Source organism: Odocoileus virginianus, chromosome 27, assembly GCF_023699985.2.
Source record: "Odocoileus virginianus isolate 20LAN1187 ecotype Illinois chromosome 27, Ovbor_1.2, whole genome shotgun sequence".
Lineage (NCBI taxonomy): Eukaryota > Metazoa > Chordata > Mammalia > Artiodactyla > Cervidae > Odocoileus > Odocoileus virginianus.
The window spans coordinates 3,111,638-3,129,606 of NC_069700.1; the positions used below are offsets into that span (position 1 = coordinate 3,111,638).

General features: G+C 47.2%; 1 protein-coding gene across 1 annotated transcript in view; it reads right to left on the reverse strand.

The window, feature by feature from the left end:
• The window catches only part of BLOC1S5 (biogenesis of lysosomal organelles complex 1 subunit 5), a 28,451-nt gene extending 20,232 nt beyond the window's left edge, over positions 1-8,219 (reverse strand). The window contains exons 1-2 of the mRNA XM_020869646.2: positions 8,072-8,219; positions 7,180-7,262 (exon numbers count right to left, since the gene is read on the reverse strand). Of these exons, the coding sequence (XP_020725305.2) occupies positions 7,180-7,262; positions 8,072-8,186 (198 nt within the window). The 5' untranslated portion in view covers positions 8,187-8,219. The remainder of the gene's footprint in view (positions 1-7,179; positions 7,263-8,071) is intronic.
• Positions 8,220-17,969: the final 9,750 nt, after the last annotated feature.

Consider the following 17,969-nt stretch of genomic DNA (forward strand, 5'->3'; position numbering starts at 1 on the left):
GCCTGCACGGCTGGGCTCGGTGGAGACTGGGAACTTGACCAGCCAACGGCTCCCAAGCAGGTGACACTTTGTGTCCATGACAAGACACCTCTCTCCTTCCAGGAGTCCGGAACTTTGAGACATGACAGGCAGAGGCTACCTACCTGTCGGGTCCCTAGGAAGAACCCTGGACCCCGAGGCTCAGACGAGCTTCCCCAGAAGACAACACATCACGTGTTGTCACAACCCACTCGAGGGAGTGAAGCGTGCCCCATGTGACTCCAGCGGGTGAGACCCTCTCGGAAGCTCCTGCCTGGCCTCCTCCAGACGCCTCCCCAGGCACCTGCGCCCTTTGCCGAGTCTGCTCCGCCTCCTTCGGCCATGATAAGCCTCGGGCTCCAGCATGCTGAGAAGTGCTGCTGAACTGATGCCCCTTGGAGGTGGTCCTGGGACCCCAAGCCCAGCCCCAGCTTCAGAAAGCTGAGCTGAACCCACCCTCCCGCTTGGGTGGGCTCAACTGAGTGACTAGCTTCCAGAGAATAAAGGGGGAATGAGAAAAACATGGACTTCACGGTGCAGTCAACGAAGGTGACCTCGTGAGTGACGTCATGATGACAGCATGCACTTCCCGAGGTGACGTGACCACAAGGACGTGCTCCCTCGCTGGGACGCCTTCCCGGAGCGCGTCAGCCCCATCTAATCCTAAGAAAAACATCAGACAGACCCAGACGGGGCCACACTCTACAGGATACTGGCCAGAACTCAAGACTGTCAAGATCAAGAGAAACAAGGAAAGCCCGAAAAATTGTCACAGACCAAAGCGGACTAGAGACATGACAATTAAAAGCAGTGTGGTGCCCTGGATTAGGTCCCGGGACAGGAAGACGGCTGTAATGGAAAAACCGGTGACATGCGTGTAAAGGCTGGTGTTTCATTAGCAGTAATGTTCCAGTGTCAGTTTCTTAGTTTTTACCGATGTCGCACAGTAATTAATATAAAAGATTAATAATGGGAGAAAGTGGGCAAGGGGTACGTGAGAACTCTGTGCTGTATCAGTAAGTTTACTGTAAATCTTAAAATAATATAATGCAAAAAGTTCGTTGAATATGAAGGGTGGTAAATGTGATTATGAAGAAATAATGTTATAGTAGTTACTAGAAGTTTTGTTTTGAACCATCTTACAGAGCAGCTGGGGAAAGATATTTTACTCCAATTTTTCCATAATAAAAAATTTTAAACTTATACACAAGTTGAGAGAGAAGGAAAGAATGAAGCTTGGTTTCTGATGTATGACACCCCATAAAATTACAGATTCGGTGAACTTTTCTCAAATTGAAACTGATAACAAGGGCTCATATAATGTGCTTAAGACAGTACTTGGCACAAAACACTTAAAAAATGTTAGCAATTATTCAGAGTATCAGTACAGTTATTATATTTTTACATTAAAGATGTAATTTAATAGTATCAGAGAGGAAATGAGAGACTGATGTAATATTTAAATTTTTCTTTCCTTCAAAAAATAGTCCCACAAGTCCTAAAACCATACTGCATATCTATATAAATTTATTACATGTCATATGGGGGATAGACTTTTTCCTTATATTTAATGATCTGAGATACTTTTACACCCTAACCAAAATGAGAGATCAGATGTCAAGTGAAATTTTACCTTGTTCTGCCTTTCAAGGGATTTTCTCTTTAATAAATCAACATTCAAATGCATCAACATGAACCTTCCCAACTCTTCTCATTACTGTACCTATCTGAACAATCTTTTTTTTCTCCCTCAAATATAATCAACATTGCCTCTACTTTTTCTGTATTTCTCTAACATCTATGTTTCTTTCTCAGAGCAAACATCAGCCCGTCTTCTAAAGAGTTCCCTCCCAACTCAGTTGAGAGTTGTTCCCTCTTCTGAGATCTCAATCACTGCACTTACTTTAACATCGTAATTTCATCATTACAATCTGCTCTCTGCAGATGGTAAATCCCTGGAGGTAGAAACTGTTTCTTATTCATTTTTGCATATCTGCTGAGGCAGACAGTTCTGGATCCGTTCCCCTCTTCTCTCTTCCTCTGAACACCCAAATACCATTTGGTGGTGATCACCAAGTGTTTCTATAGTCCCTGCGGCGGCAGCCTGCCTGCTTGGTCGTGCTCAACTCTTTGCGGCCCCAAGGATTTTAACCCACCAGGCTCCTCTCTCCCTGGAACTTTCCAGGCAAGACCACTGCAGTGGGTTGCCATTTCCTCCTCCAGGGAACCTTTCCCACCCAGGGATGGAAGCTGTGTTTCTTGCATCTCCTGTGGTGGCAAGTGGATTCCTCATCACGGAGCCACCTGGGAAGCATCTGGCGGTAAAGGTGCCTGTGGCACAGACGCCACTAGCTGCCTCCCACCTGCCTTCCTCTGCTGCAGGAAAGCCACACGTGATGGCTGGCCTCCTGGAGCCACTCTGTGAGCAAGAGGACGCGAGCAGCCTGCTGGAGCAACGGTGGAGGGCGTGGGGCTCTGGCCGCTGTGGGAGGAGAGGACAGCCACTCTCTTCGGGGGTCTGTCCCTAGGAACCAAGCACCTTCCTTCAGACACACGCAGGTATGTTCAGGAACTCTTGAGTAAAACAGACAATGACACTTGCTGAAGATGAAGCAGGGAGCTGGTGCAGGACCGCAGGTCATGAACTGTGACCCACGTGGGCCTCCCCGCTCAGAGGCCGGGCACCTCTTTCCTCGCTGAGATCACCAGGAGGACGCGCACTCCAGGGGCCCCCCCCCGGATCTCTGTTCACAGCACTGACTGGAATCGGGGGAATAAACGCGCTGTGCAAAGTCGGGAGCAAGATAGTCAACGGTCTTGAAACACTAGCGAACGCAAAAAGAGGGCCTCCAGTATCCTAACAGGATGCCGATCACTGAAGTAACGCTGCCACCGTGTGGCGCTTACTCCTTTCTTTTGGAGATAAAATTTTATAAAGAAAAAGATCACTGTTGCCAGGTGCATTAACTTTTAAAAATACATAAACTACAAACAAGCTTCCCTTTAAACATGAGCCAGTTTGCTTCAAATGAACGACATTTAAATGCTCTAGAGAAGACGAAACTCAAGGAACCACATTCAATGTCATATAATAATCTGTAACGGAAAAGAATCTGAAAAAGAAAGTGTGTGTAACTCAATCCCTTTGCTGTGTACCTGAAACACTGTTAATAACTGCACTTCAATAATTAAAAAAAACTAAACAAAACAGGAAACTTCCAGGAAGCCCTGCCAGCATGCCTCACCACTCCTCTGGGCCCAGCTGTGCGACTCAGGAAGACCGCTTTCCTGAAGGCGGGGAGGGTGTTATTTGGGCCAAGAAAAGATCTGTAAACAGGGCACACATCTCCTCAACCGTAAACCTCTAAGCCGCTTTCAGCGTCTCCCTCACAACTTGAGGGGAAAGGTTAGCGTGTAACAGACAGAAAAGGCGGCTGAGCCCGACACAGAGGAATTTCCACTGAACCCCCAGAAAGACCCAGGAGGTGAGCGCGGGAGAGGCCAGCACCAGGGACCTTTCATGAAGACGGGGACGCGACAGGCAGCTGCCGAGAGCGCCAACACGCCGCCGAAACGCTCTGAGCCCTTCAGAGACGCTTCTTCCGTGAGGACAGGAGTCAGCCCGGCTGCAGAAGAGGGGCCTGGGTCTGTCTCACCCACGGATACGGCGCTGGTTCCCAACACGAGGTCTCACAAAGGAAGTGCTCAAGATGTTCTGTTGGGCCTTCTATAACAAGCTTACATCTACCATATCCAGCATGCAAATTTTATCCTTTAGTAAACAATCTCCTTCCCAGGTGGCGCTAGTGGTAAAGAACCCGCCTCCCAGTGCAAGAGATGTAAGAGATGCCAGTTTGATTCCCTGGAGAAAGGAATGGCAACCCACTCCCACCCCCAGTATACACTATGTGCTATGGTGTGCTCCAAGCGGCTTCAACAGGATGAGAACTGACAACCTCCAGATGTTCAAGCTGGATTTAGAAAAGGAAGAGAACCAGAGATCAAATTGCCAACCACCACTGGATTATAGAAAAGGCGAGAGAGTTCCAGAAAAGCATCTACTTCTGCTTCACTGACTATGCTAAAGTCTCTGACTGTGTGATTCAAAAAAAACTGGAAAGTTCTGAAAGAGATCAGAGTACCAGACCACCTTACCTACCTCCTGAGCTACTTGTATGCAGGTCAAGAAGCAAGTTAGAACCGGACATGGAACAATGGCTTGGTTCAAAATTGGGAAAAGAGTACATTAAGGTTGTATATTGTCACCCTGATTATTTAACTTATATGCAGAGTACATCATGAGAAATGCCAGGCTGGATGAAACACAAGCTTGAATCAAGACTGCCAGGAGAAATATCAATAACCTCAGATATGCAGATGAAACCACCGTTATGGCAGAAAGCAAAGAGGAACTAAAGAGCCTCTTGATGAAAGTGAAAGAAGAGAGTGAAAAAGTGGGCTTAAAACGAAACACTCACAAAGTAACATCCTGGCATCTGGTCCCATCCTTTCATCACAAACAGATGGGGAAACAGTGTCAGACTTTATTTTCTTGGGCTCCAAAATCACTGCAGATGGTGACTGCAGCCATGAAATTAAAAGACGCTTGCTCCTTGGAAGAAAATATGACCAACCCAGACAGCATATTAAGAAGCAGAGACGTTACTTTGCCAACAAGGGTCTGTCTAGTCAAAGCTGTGGTTTTTCCGGTAGTAATGTATGGATGTGAGAGTTGGACCATAAAGAAAACTGAATTGATGCTTCTGAACTGTGGTGCTGGAAAAGACTCTTGAGAGTCCCTTGGACTGCAAGGAGATCAAACCAGTCAATGCTAAAAAGGCAATCACCCCTGAGTATTCACTGTAAGGACTGAAGCTGAAGCTCTAATACTTTGACCATCTGATGCGAAGAGGCGACTCATTAGAAGATCATGATGCTGGGAAAGACTGAAGGTGGGAGGAGGAGGGGAGGTGCTGCAGTCCACGGGGCCTCAGAGTCAGACACGACTGAGCGACCAAACAGCAACATCGCTCAGGCCCGTCAGACTCTGTGACCCCCTGGAATGTGCCACCAGGCTCCTCTGTCCACGGGATTCTCCAGGCAAGAATGCTGGAGTGAGTTGCCATTTCCTCCTCCAGGGGATCTCCCCGACCCAGGGTCACACCTGTCTCCTGCGTTGGCAGGCAGATTCTTTACAGCTGCGCCATCCGGGAAGCCCACACACATCTGCCAGTGATTCAGTCGAATCCTAATGGAAGTCCTGCTGTGAAGCTATTCTACAGTTTACCGGAAGTCTCACATCAGCTGACCTTAAGGGAGAGGATCCCAAGGAGGTCTGACTTCATCAGTGAGTCCTTAACAAGGCGTGGACTCTTCTCAACAAGAGAGACTTGAAGCATGAGAGGGATGCCACCTGCTACGTCTTTGAAGAGGAGACCACACGGCCGCAAGATGGGCGGCTTCTAGGGGCTGAGTGACCCCCGGCTGACAGCGAGCGAGGGGATGGGGTCTCTGTCTGTGTCGGTGAGGAAGTGAGCGCTGCCACAGTCACGGGAACCAGGGGGACCCTGGGCACCAAGTAACACTGGAACCCGGCCCAGCCCCGGATTTTCACCCGGTAAGACCTTGGGCAGAGTGCCCACCACGCTGTGCCTAGGCTTTCTCCTAAAACAGCCAATGACCTTTACAGAGCAGGATAAGGGGACAGGGTCTAGTGAGTTTTCTGTGTGTGAGGGATAACTGTTCTTATCCTGCAACAAAAGTAACTATGACGAAGAAAACCAACAGCTACCTTCAGGTACCGGAAAATATTCCAAGAGACACACACCTTTCACCTTCACAACAGCCCTGTGAAGCAGGCGTCCTGCAGACTGAGCCTGCTGAGCCCAGAAATGGTGTCGAGCGCGGCAGCCCTGTCCGCACCTCCTGAGTGCTCTGTACCAGAGGCTTTCCGGACTTGTAAAGGGTTTATGGAAACCTCTCCTTCTGGCAGACCTAAGACTTCCTGCTTAGAGTCTCACTTGAAAATAAAATCCTGACTCACAGAGAATCACAAAATCGTTTGTGTACATCATCAACCTATCAGGAACTTGGGCTGTTACTATGCAATGCACAGTGAACCAATTATACGTGTGCAAAACCACAGTCAAATGCAACAGGATGGCAGGCTGGTGCATCAGGACTGTGGGGACAGAATACATAAGGCTAGGTGGTAGATGGTCCAGCTAGAAAGACAGGGACCAGGTCACAAGAGGATACTGGCCTTTGTCTATAGGCAGAAAGTGCCATCCGAGGGCTTTAACTCTCTGGCAGAGTCCCTTGGACTATCAATCCTACAGGAAACCAACCCTGAAAATTCATTGGAAGGACTGAAACTGAAGCCGAAGCTCCAATACTTTGGCCACCTGATTCGCAGAGCCAACTCACTGGAAAAGACCCGGATGCTGGGAAAGATTGAAGGCAAAAGAAGTGGGCGGCAGAGGATGAGCTGGTTAGACAGCATTACTGACTCAATGAATTTGAGCAAACTCCGGGAAAGAGTGGAGGACAGAGGAGACTTACATGCTACAGTCCTTGGGGTCACAAAGAGCCGGACACGACTAAGCAACTCAACAACTGCTACGCTGGCAGCAGGGTGAAGACTAGATCTGACTGGGTTGATAGAGTAGGCACATCAATCAGAAAGGATAGATTTAAGCAGTAAAGTCTAGAAACTTGATCACTGAATGTGACCTACAGGGGAGGGTATAGCCAGGGGTGATTCTCATGCTTTAACTTGAGAGCTTTGGGTAGATACTGCTGCCTCAAATGAGAAAAAAAATATACAGAAAAGGGGTCTGGAAAACTGACCCATCCATCTTAAAAAAATTTTTCTTTTCTTTTTTTTTTTTTTAAACTATACCTCATCTTACAGAAAAAAAACTGAGCTCAACAGACAATAAATAAGCCAAAGCAGGCGCCAGACCTGGAGCCCGAGGCTCCTCCCACCTACACCTGTGCTCCCTCTATCCATGTCAACGTCTCTTAGTAAGTTTTACTTTGTATATCTTATGGACCCAAGAACAGAAATCAGAGATTTTAAAACTAGACAATTTCCCTTCTGTGTATTAACACACTAACAATCAGGGTGGTATTTTTGCAAATTGAGTTGCAAATACTCACTTCAAATTCTTTCACAAAATAACGGGTTTCACCTTGGATAACTGGTCTGTGATCTAAGAGCCTTGAATGAATTTCTCCAAGATCTGTAAAGAGAAAATGAAATTCAAGGTCAACCCATGCTAAGTGGCACAATCTCTAGCTTGTTTCACTCTTCCTGTTCCCCATAAACATACGCAGGTTAAAATCTGGTTCAGACTATGGATTATCCGGTTAGTAAATTGGTAAAGTAGTTTTGAGAACAATTAGGCAATATCTAATAAAGTAAAGGCATATACACCCAGCAATTTCATGGCGAGATTAAAATCCAGTTCAGACTATGGATTATCTGGTTAGTAAATCGCTAGTTTTGAGAGAGCAATCTGGCCACATCTAATAAAGTTAGATGCACACCCAGCAATTTCATGCCTAAGTACGTGCCCTAGAAAAATCTCTTTTACAAAAGAGAGAGACTGTAGGATGTTTATTACGGGACGAGTATAGGGAGAGGAAAAAAAAAGGGCGGGGGCGGGGTGAACAACCTTATATACTCATGGATACTACAAAGCAGTGAGTGAAAATGAATACAGTGGGGTAATATTTATTAACACGGACAAATCCCACAAGTAAAACGCCAAACACAAAACCAAGTTTCAGAAGAATAAACCCATTTATATAAACTTTGAAAACAGGCGGCTTCAACAAGGAAGCAGCAGGAGCTGGGTCGGTCTGCCGTTGCTGGGAGGCACCTGGCGCGGAGAAAGGGGCGCACTCGGGCCAGGGTCCCCCACCCCCAGCCAGCCGCAAACCCGAGGCCGCTGGGGCTCAACCTGCGGCTCGGCCCCGGGTCACAGGGCGCCGCCTGGTAGGTGGGGGTGCGCTGGGACCACCAGGCGAGAGCCCTGCTACGCCATACCCTTGATAATGAGGTGCGCCGGCGAGCCCGCGAACCCCAGAGAGTCCTTCTTCTTGCCACCGCCGCCTGGGGCGGCCTCGCAACCCGCAGGGGTCTCCGTCCCACCGCCGCTCATCCCGGCCAGCTCCGCCCACCCGCCACCGCTCTGCGCTTGCGCACGCCTCCGCGGACTGCTCTCCCTGCGCGGGGGTTTGGCGTCATCAAAGGGCGTCGGGGAAGCCGAGTCGACCCCTGGGCGGTTCCCTTAAGAGCACTGCGGTGTAGCCAGTGACCTGACCTTGAAAGAAGCCGGTGCCGCCATGCTGGATTAGGGCAGGTGCTGCCGGCAGAGGAGGTTGTCTGAACGTTAGAGCTAAACTTATTCCTCCTCCCTAAACCCGCTGGAGAGGCTTGGAGAGGTTGGCGGAGAGGGAATCTAGTCATAGAGTAATATTAATAATGTGTGTGTGTGTGTTAGTCACTCAGTCGTGTCCGACTCTGCGACCGCATGGACTGCAGCCCGCCAGGCTCCTCTGTCCATGGGGTTTTCCAGGCAAGAAGACTGGAGTGGGTTGTCGTTCCCTTCTCCAGGGGTTATTAATAATAGTGGCATAAGTATTTATCCGTACTGTTAACAGCCACCAGCATTTCACAGAGGATTTTGACGTGCGTGTTTTGCCACCTGGGGGAACACTCTGGGGAACACTCTGCCACTCTGGGGAACATCTTTGTCATTTCTAATAAATGAAGAAATAGGTCTAGAGATTAGTTTGCCCAGATCACTTCTCCGAATCATTCATGCCCATGTAAAGAGCAAAAAGTCTGTTCTCGGCATCTGTATTCACAAAATCTCAACCAGTTGTTCCGCAGGCTAAGAGAAAACACGTGTAATTATGGAAGGGACCGTTTCTTGCTAGGTTGCTTTGATTTGCAGTCGTGAAGAAACAAATCTGGTGCTGACAAGAATCTAGTGCTGCTGTGTGGTAGCCTTTATAAAGTTCATCTCGTAGTCTCAACAAGCCTTCCTGCCTGTTGAAAGGACGGGACAGTGCAACTTGACAGTCTCTTCTTCACCTCCTGTATTCATCCAGGGTTTCTAAGACCCATCTCTTAATCCCTCCCTTTCCCCTCCTCTCTTCCTGCACAGTGCTTACTCTCAAGGGTTTCTCTAGCCATCAACATTTACAACCTAGGGCATTATAAATGATAGTATGGAAGAAGGCGCAGCACACATGTGGGACACCTGGGGACAGGAGGTGGTCAGGAGAGACTTCCCAGAGGTGTATTTTGTCTTCAGATCTGAAATGAGGTGTTAGGTGGGGTGGGGGTGAAGATGGAACTTAGGAATTTCTAGCAGAGGAAATAAAAGAGGCATAAAATAGATGAATTCATAAACAGAATGTGAACTTGGCTTATGGCAAGTTATTGAGTCAGGCTTCTAACTTTTCATTTCCCTCCCTTTGGCATCTACCTCCAGAAAACATAATTATTTTTAAAGCCCATCATTATCCTCCTCACGTCTAGGCACTTCTCCGACTCAAGTTTTCTTCTACACCTGCAAGACTAAGTCTTCTCTAAGCTTGTCTCTGAATGTCTTTGAACTACTGAAAAACCTGGGCAGATCTGATACCTAGCAGGACCCTGTGGGGTTCCTGGGCGCAAAACCTCTTTGTGGCCCCCATTTCTTGATTACAGGGAATAGAATTCATTCAGCCTCCATGACCTTCCCTGAGTCCCAAGGAACAGGTTCAAACAGTTGTTAATTAGTGAAGGGGGGGGCGGATGTGGAGACGAGAGAAACAGTTAACAGAACCAATAATGTCTAGAGTTCCCTAGTGGTCGAGTAGTTAGGACTCCATGTTCTCACTGCTGTAGATAGATAGTGAAAGTCGCTCGGTCATGTCTGACTCTGTGACCCCATGGACTATACTGTCCATGGAATTCTCCAGGCCAGAATACTGGATTGGGTAGCCTTTCCCTTTTCCAGGGGACTGTCCCAACCCAGAGATCAAACCCAGGTCTCCTGCATTGCAGGCGGATTCTTTACCAGCTGAGCCACAAGGGAAGCCCAAGAATACTGGAGTGGGTAACCTGTCCCTTCTCCAGCGGATCTTCCTGACCCGGGAATCAAACCGGGGTCTCCTGCATTGCAGGCAGATTCTTTACCACCTGAGCTCTCAGGGAAGCCCCTCACTGCTGTAGTCTGGGTTCAGTTCCTGATTGGGGAACTAGGGTCCCTGCAAGCTATGAGGCAAAAAAAAAAAAAAAGTGCAGTCTTGGGGCAGGGTGCTGGTTCCCCCTCAAGGGATACACAGAACAATGTCCTTGAGCTTTTCTGCAGATACTGAAACCCCTACCAGGTGGGAGAAGTTAACAAAGCTGCCCACAAGCATGTGTAGACCCCAGACTGGTTGGAAAACAGAAGGTTGGTGATGCTGACTCCCGCTGACCTTATCACCAGGCCATCAGAAGAGTGTCCACGAGCTGATCACACCCTGTTTGAACCATTAGTATAAAACTCTCACTACCCCCTCCACGATGGGACACGCAGTTTTAAAGCTGTTCTTTTCTACTTCACCCAAAACTCTATCTCCAAAGTTTAATTTGGTGTCGGGGCACAGAGGCTGGATTCACCTTCGGGCTCCCTCTTCATGAGTGATTGCTTTTCCCACATTAATATGGAGTTAAAAATGAACATCCTGGGTTGTGCCTCCCAAGTTCTGTTTTAGTGGTTCTGGGGTAGCTGCTCCCTCCCCTTCTCCAATTGCCAACTGATTAGGAGATAAGTGACAAAGAACTCCAGGTGCAGTAGTTAACACTTCGGAATCAGACAGAATTGGGTTCAAATTCTGGCTGTGCCACTTGCCTGAATTTCCTTTTCTACAAAATAGCCATAAAATATCTATATTATAAAGCTGTAATGATTAAAGAAGATAAAACCTGTAAAGTACTTATAACTGTGTAACTTGTATGCAGAGTACATCATGAGAAACACTGGGCTGGAGGAAGCACAAGCTGAAATCAAGATTGCCAGGAGAAATATCAATAACCTCAGATATGCAGATGACACCACCCTTATGGCAAAAAGTGAAGAGGAACTAAAAAGCTTCTTGGTGAAAGTGAAAGAGGAGGGTGAAAAAGCTGGCTTAAAGCTCAACATTGAGGAAACTAAGATCATGGCATCTGGTCCCATCACTTCATGGCAGACAGATGTGGAAACAGTGGCTGATTTTATTTTTCTGGGCTCCAAAATCACTGCAGATGGTGACTGCAGCAATGAAATTAAAAGATGCTTGCTCCTTGGGAGGAAAGTTATAACTGTGCCTGGCACATATCAAATGCTCAATAAATATTATTTCAATAACCTCCTGTATCTTCTTTTAAAGCCCTGTATAATCTGCTCTCATTCTTCCAGCCTGCCACCACTGTAATTTCTTGCATATGTTTTGCACTTTACAATTTATAAACTGTTATCACACATAACATGGGCTTCCCAGGTGACTCAGTGGTAAAGAACCCACCTGCAATGCAGGAGACGAGGGTTTGATCCCCGGATGGGGAAGATCCCCTGGAGAAGAAAATGGCAAACCACTCCAGTATTCTTGCCTGGGTGAGCCCATGGACAGAGGAGCCTGGTGGGCTACAATCCATGGGGTCGCAAAAGAGTTGGTCACAACTGAGCAACTAAACAACAACACATAACATACCATATTCTCAATCTTCACATTAATCTATTTGAGGAAATGTTAAAATACCCATTTTCAGGTCTTCCCTGGTGGTCCTATGGTTAAGACTGTGTGCTTCCAATGTAGGGGGCGTGGGTTCCATGCCTGGTTGAGGAACTAGGATCCCATGTGCTGTGAGATGCGACCCCCCCCCCAAAAAAAATAATTAAAAAACCAAAATATCCATTTTTTAACTACAGAAACTCAGGAGTACAGAACATGGGTGAGATTCTTGCCTTGCACACTCGGGACAGTACACTGCTCTGCCATCAAGAGAAGGACTTTGTTCTCCTTCCAGCGGTCGGTCCATCTGGACTGACCTTGTGACTTCCTCTGACCAGTAGAACCTATTTTTGAAGTGGGTTAACAAATTAAAAATGGAAGAAACTGATGAAAAGAAAGGAAAATATTAGACGGTCTTTAGGGGTAATATAATTGATATTACTGTGTATTAATCATATAAAGTTTTGGAAATGCCTCTGGCACACTAAGCCCGGAGGTGCGTGTGTCGTGAAATAAATGCGCTGCATGTTGGTGTCAGCTGTCTTCTAGGAGCAGCTTTACAGTTCTGATCCTTCCTGGACCGAATGCCGCTTGTTGCCCTGAGCGCTGCTTCCAGCGTAGCTCTGTCACTTGAGAACGTGTGGTGCTTTGCCGCGAGAGCCGCTGCTGTGAAGCTGCTATTGGGACAGAGACAACCGTTCGGAGGTCAGGATGCTCCGACAGCACACTGGGCCCACCTCCAGAACACTGCACTCAGATATGAAAAACGACAAGAGCACCCATTTGAGGATGAGTGCAGCTGCTCTGTGTCACCCAAGCTTCCGACAGGTGGTTCTCGTGGCGGGGTTGCCACACCAGACCTGTTGAATCAGAAACTCAAACGGGGACTCAGTCATCTGTGTTTTGGGAAGTCCAAGGTGATTACCATTCATACTCAAGCCTGAGAACCACTACATTCATGCAGTGTCTGTCATCCATGCCCCAAATTTCTGACGATGACAGTTAACTCTAGAGTACTTTCATACAAGTCACAAGGCTCGGGTCAAATGCCTAACAGTCAGGAACTGTAGAGCTGGTGAGGCCAACCAGAGGGCCAAACATTCCCTGGTGGCTCAGGTGATAAAGAATCTGCCTGCGATGCGGAAGACCTGGGTTTGACCCCTGGGTGAGGAAGATCCCCTGGAAAAGGAAGTAGCAACCAAGTCCAGTATCCGTGTCTGGAGAATCCCATGGACAGAGGGGCCTGGCGGGCTACAGTCCATGGGGTCACAAAGAGTCAGACACTAGTGAATGACTGTGTGTGTCTGTGCGCATGCCTGTGTGTGTATGTGTTGCTGGAGGTCGGAAAAAACTGAGCCAGTGGAAGAAGGATAACCCATTTTGCACAAACAGACTAGTTCGTGGACTGCACCAAAGAAACTTTGTAATCAGATGGCTGGAAGTTTGTGGCCTTGCGCAAAGCAGGCCTGGGGCCTTGATGTTTAGAGCAATGCCTTGTCAGGTTAGCTGTGTGGCTGTTGTATTTCAAGCTTAACTTGGACAGACAGGCCTGCCAGGCACAAATTTCTCAAGCAGATGATGTTCGGGGGGACAAAAGTTATCCACAGCAAGGCCTCAAGCACAGATGACCCTCAGCAGAAATGGCAAGCCTAGTCCGTGGGATCCCTCCTACAGCTCACTAGCCCTGGGGACCCAGCCTCTCTGAAGTGGAAGAGACAGCACGGATGGGCCATCACATTAACTCGGCAGGCTGGAAGAGTTGCAGCGCTTTCATTCTCCCCACAGAGAAACGCAAGTTTAAAAGATGAAACTATTCCTAAAGGAATCGCACTAATGGAAGAAGAAACCCTTGAGCCGCAGCAACAGAAGTGGCCAGCATCTCAAATCCTCCTGACTTCCTGTCTCCCTGCTTTTGGTCTCGCTCGTAAGTGAAAGATGAGTTTTGCTAGATAAGGTAGCAGTTGGAATTAGTTTTATTCATCAGCAGGAGGGAGAATAAGGCAGAGCCTGCAGGAATATGGGCCCCAGCAACAAGTAATCATTATTGCAAAATCAAATTCCCCATCTCATCTCGGATATGCCTGTATGTAACCCTGGAGCTGGGCTTCAGTGTTATAAATCCAGATCTAAGACGTGGAGGAGTGGGATGAGGAGCCCCCTTGTGTACCGAGAACCTCTGCCTGGCAAGAGATATATGATGGCAACTTTCCCCCATTGCTTTTGCAGTAAAATTCACCCAGAGCTCCAGGAAGAGTTGGGAATGTAATTCAGCTTCAATAAATCAAGACTAAAATTAAGATGGCCAGATATGTAGCGGCCTACTCAGGTGCATGGAGAATTTGAAATTTAGTGCCCTGGTAATGGGTCGGAACAGGTTATCCAATTATGGAGAGAAAGAAGAAATATTGCTCTCTGGGGTTAGAAAGCTAAATGCTCAAATCCATGACACCACCACATCTTTGCCAAAGCTAGATTAATATTAAAATTTGTGTAAAATCTGATTCTTTTTTTAAGTAATGAAGTCAAATGATAGGAAAAATACACAAAAGAGCTGTGCTTCATAATCATTCTAATTTGACTCCTTGTCAAAGAACTGTGTCTTTTATCTCTTAATGTGATGTATGTGTAACTGACTGTTACAGAGTTCTATTTTTTCCTAACATTACTTCTGCTTAAACTTTTATCAAGACATCTTGAAGCTTTTCTGGAAGGACTTTAGCAGGGCTCTCACACTTAGCACCACGAGAGGGTGATCTGCCCATTCATTCCACTTCTACCTCCCTGCCTCGGTCCCTGCAGGAAACAACGTGCCCACTGAAGACTGTGCGGACTACGGCTTCAGACTTAACTGGGTGGAGCCAATGGGGGACTATATGCTTAACGGGAGAGAAAATGAGAATGCCCGCACATCTGTTAAAACTCCCTGGTGTGGGACTTCCCTGGAGGTCCAGTGGTTAAGAATCCACCTTGCAAGGTAGCGGACACTGACTTGATCGCTGGTTGGGAAGATCCCACATGCCATGGGGCAGCTAAGCCTGAGCACCACAACTCTGAAGCCTGCACATCCTCGCCCCCGCTCACTGCAACTAGAAAAAGCCCACACGTAGCAATGAAGACCCAGTGCAGCCAAATATGAATTAAAAAAAAACAACTCAGTGCAATAATCTTATTGCTGAATGTGGATGGTGGTGGGATAATTTAAATCAGGTCACTTTTCCTACCACCTTGGGATAGCATCTGCCTGTCATGGACTGACAACCACAGAGCTCCACAAATCACTTCAAACCCCAGTGTATGCGAGGATGACAGGTGATGTCCTCCAATTCTGCAGTCGTAAGGCTCCCATTCACGCCAGCTGTGGCCTCACTGGGTGAGCAGCATGAGGGTTAGTCTCAGCCTCTGCCATGGTTCCTAAATTAACATGAGATAATGTGTATGCTGTAAAGTGCCTGGTGCAGAGCCCAGAACACAGACATGACTATGGTATCTCATTATTTCTAGTTACTTTCAGAGAATCCACAGGCTCTGTGGATGACAATTATACACTTGCCCTCATAGACTTTCCAATCCAATCGTCTGTAAACAAATTCCGGAAACAGCATGTAAAGCACTCTTGGACAGGCTGCCAGCTGCTCAGCACCCCTTCAAAGTACGGAAGAATAGACTTTCCTGTCTACTCGCTGTGACAGCCAGCCTTGTGCCTACCTGCCCCTTCTTTCCTTCCTCCTCACTGACAGAGCACAGGCTTTACTCTGGTTGGCGATGTGTGTGCTAAAGACCTACATTTCTGGCCTCCCTCCCCGCAGGGGAGTGTAAAGTCGTGTAAATAGATATTGCTGAACAGGGCTTCCAGGAAAGGCCCTTCGAGTGAACTGACTCAGCTGGGAGAGGAGTCTTCTTGCCCTTCCTCTTGGCTTCCTTCTCTGAATCTTATCACACATTTAAAGTCTGGAGCCAGTCGCCAACTTGGACCATGAGGTGACTTGAGAAAACAGAAAACTACTTGTTTTGTATGAAGAAGTAGCTGGATGCCTACCAGCAACTGTGGACTGTGTTCTTTCACATGAGAAAAAAACAATCCTTTGGTTTTTCTGCTATCCACCTGTACCTAATTGCAACTCGCACTTACACTTTTCTTGGCTAGCTCAAGATGTACTTAATACTACATTCTTCAACAAACATATCTAGCATCTACTGTTATGTGCCAGTCATTGTTTTTGACGGCTGCAAAAAGTACCTGATCTCAAGGAATTAAACATCTGGTGGGAGACAGGTGATCAAAAATAGCACAGTGACGTTCACTGCCAGAATGGGAGATGCGGTGGTCAACATGGACCTGATTTTCAGGACATGACAAAGTTGAATACTGAAGAGGTTATCAAAGAAAGGGCATTTCAGGCAGAGAAGTGCCTGATGGAAATGACCCGAGATGCCCAGCAGCCTTTCTAAGGGGAACTGAATGGTTTCAATTTAGACACTGAGAGTATTGTTTAATCTTTGCCCGAGGGAACAGGTTTTTCTCTTTTCCTCCATCCTCATTCTCCAAGATCATCCTGGCAAGTAGTACAGGAGAATCTGTTTGTTTTTTGTTTGATTGCACTCTGGGGCTTGCAAGATCTTAGTTCCCTGACCAGGGATGGAACTCTAGTCCTCAGTAGTAAGGGCATCGAGTCCTAACCAGTGGACCTCCAGGGAATTCCCTGGTGATAACCTGTTGAAGCAATGTTGAACTCAGCAATGAAGAACTGACTAGCAGATGTCAGGAAGCCCAGAGGGTTAAGACTCACAAGGCACAAGTGGGAAGAGGGTCCATTCAGCAAAGAGGCGTCCTCCGCCCCTTTCCTCCCAGCGGACCTACACTGAAGTAAAATGAAATGCTCAGGCGGGAGGGAGGGCTAGTCCGTCTCTCCTCTATCCTGTCTGTCCTGCTTACCTCCCCCGGTCCAGGGGACACCAGAGAAGTGTTAGAGGAAGGTGTGATTCCCAGGAGTTGAACTTAAGGTGGAAGGCTTACAGCAGACCCAGCTGGGGGAGTGGTTCGCATGAAAAGTCAGATGGAGCAAGCCCCCCTCTGTGGTTCACAAACTCCCAAGATGAACTTGAGCCCTCCAGTCTCTGAATATGCAAACACAAGTTCACAGTTTCTAATACAAAGGCTACTTTGTAAAAATGAAAAAGGCTCCAAGTAGCAGTGAGCTGTGAAACCCAATCCTGTAAAAACTATCTTCGTCTATGGGCTTCCCTGGTAGTTCGGGGAAAAAGAATTCACCTGCCGATGCGGGAGACCTGGGTTCAGTCCCTGGGTTGGGACGATACCCTGGTGATGGAAAAGGCAACCCACCCCAGTGTTCTTACCTGGGAAACCCCATGGACAAGGGAGCCTCTCGGGCTACAGTCCACGGGGTCGCAAAAAGCAACTACACAACAAATTACAGTATACTCAACACTCCTGCCTATTAAATCTCTTGACTCAGGAGGGGTGGGGCTCTTGTAAAGGCAAAGCTTGACCGATAGCCAGGGGCTGCGTGTTAAGGCTTTTCCACACACACTGTCTCCTTGAATCCTCCAAGTTTAGAGTCATCCTTGTTTTTACATTTTATCTTTAGTTTTACATCTTAAGAAAACGTGGTTACCTGACTTGCTTCAGGTCACGCATGCAGCTAGAGTGTGATCAAAGCGGCAGGGAGCCAGAAGGACGTGAGGGACATTTCCCAAGCCTCTGCTCTTTGCACTTGAACTCTGAATTGTATTCTAGTGAGACTCAGCGGGGGCACCAAAACATTACATCACAATAAAGTGCTCAAAGACTCCGCTTTCCCTACAGTTTGTAAATGTGAGCTCTTTAGCTCTCAATCACTGATTATTTATTGACTCAGCTGCTAAGAGTTATAAATTATATCGGCTTGTTAATATGTGTGTGAGTGTTTGTTCTTTAGGGTATCCAGGCGGTCTTTCTATGTTGGTTTTTATTAATAGTTTAGAAAAATCTAGTAGTTACAGAGTCCAAAATTAGGAGGGTGGTAGGAATTTCCTATCCCTTTTTAGCTGCTGCATATTCCAATAAGCCCAAGGCCAACAAAAGAACCATTAACTCAAAGGAACATATTTTATTCCACTTTCCTCTCTGGCAGAGCAGCAGTTGGTTTCACTTCAATGAATACTGGCTACAGGAAAGAAAGAAACAAAAAAGA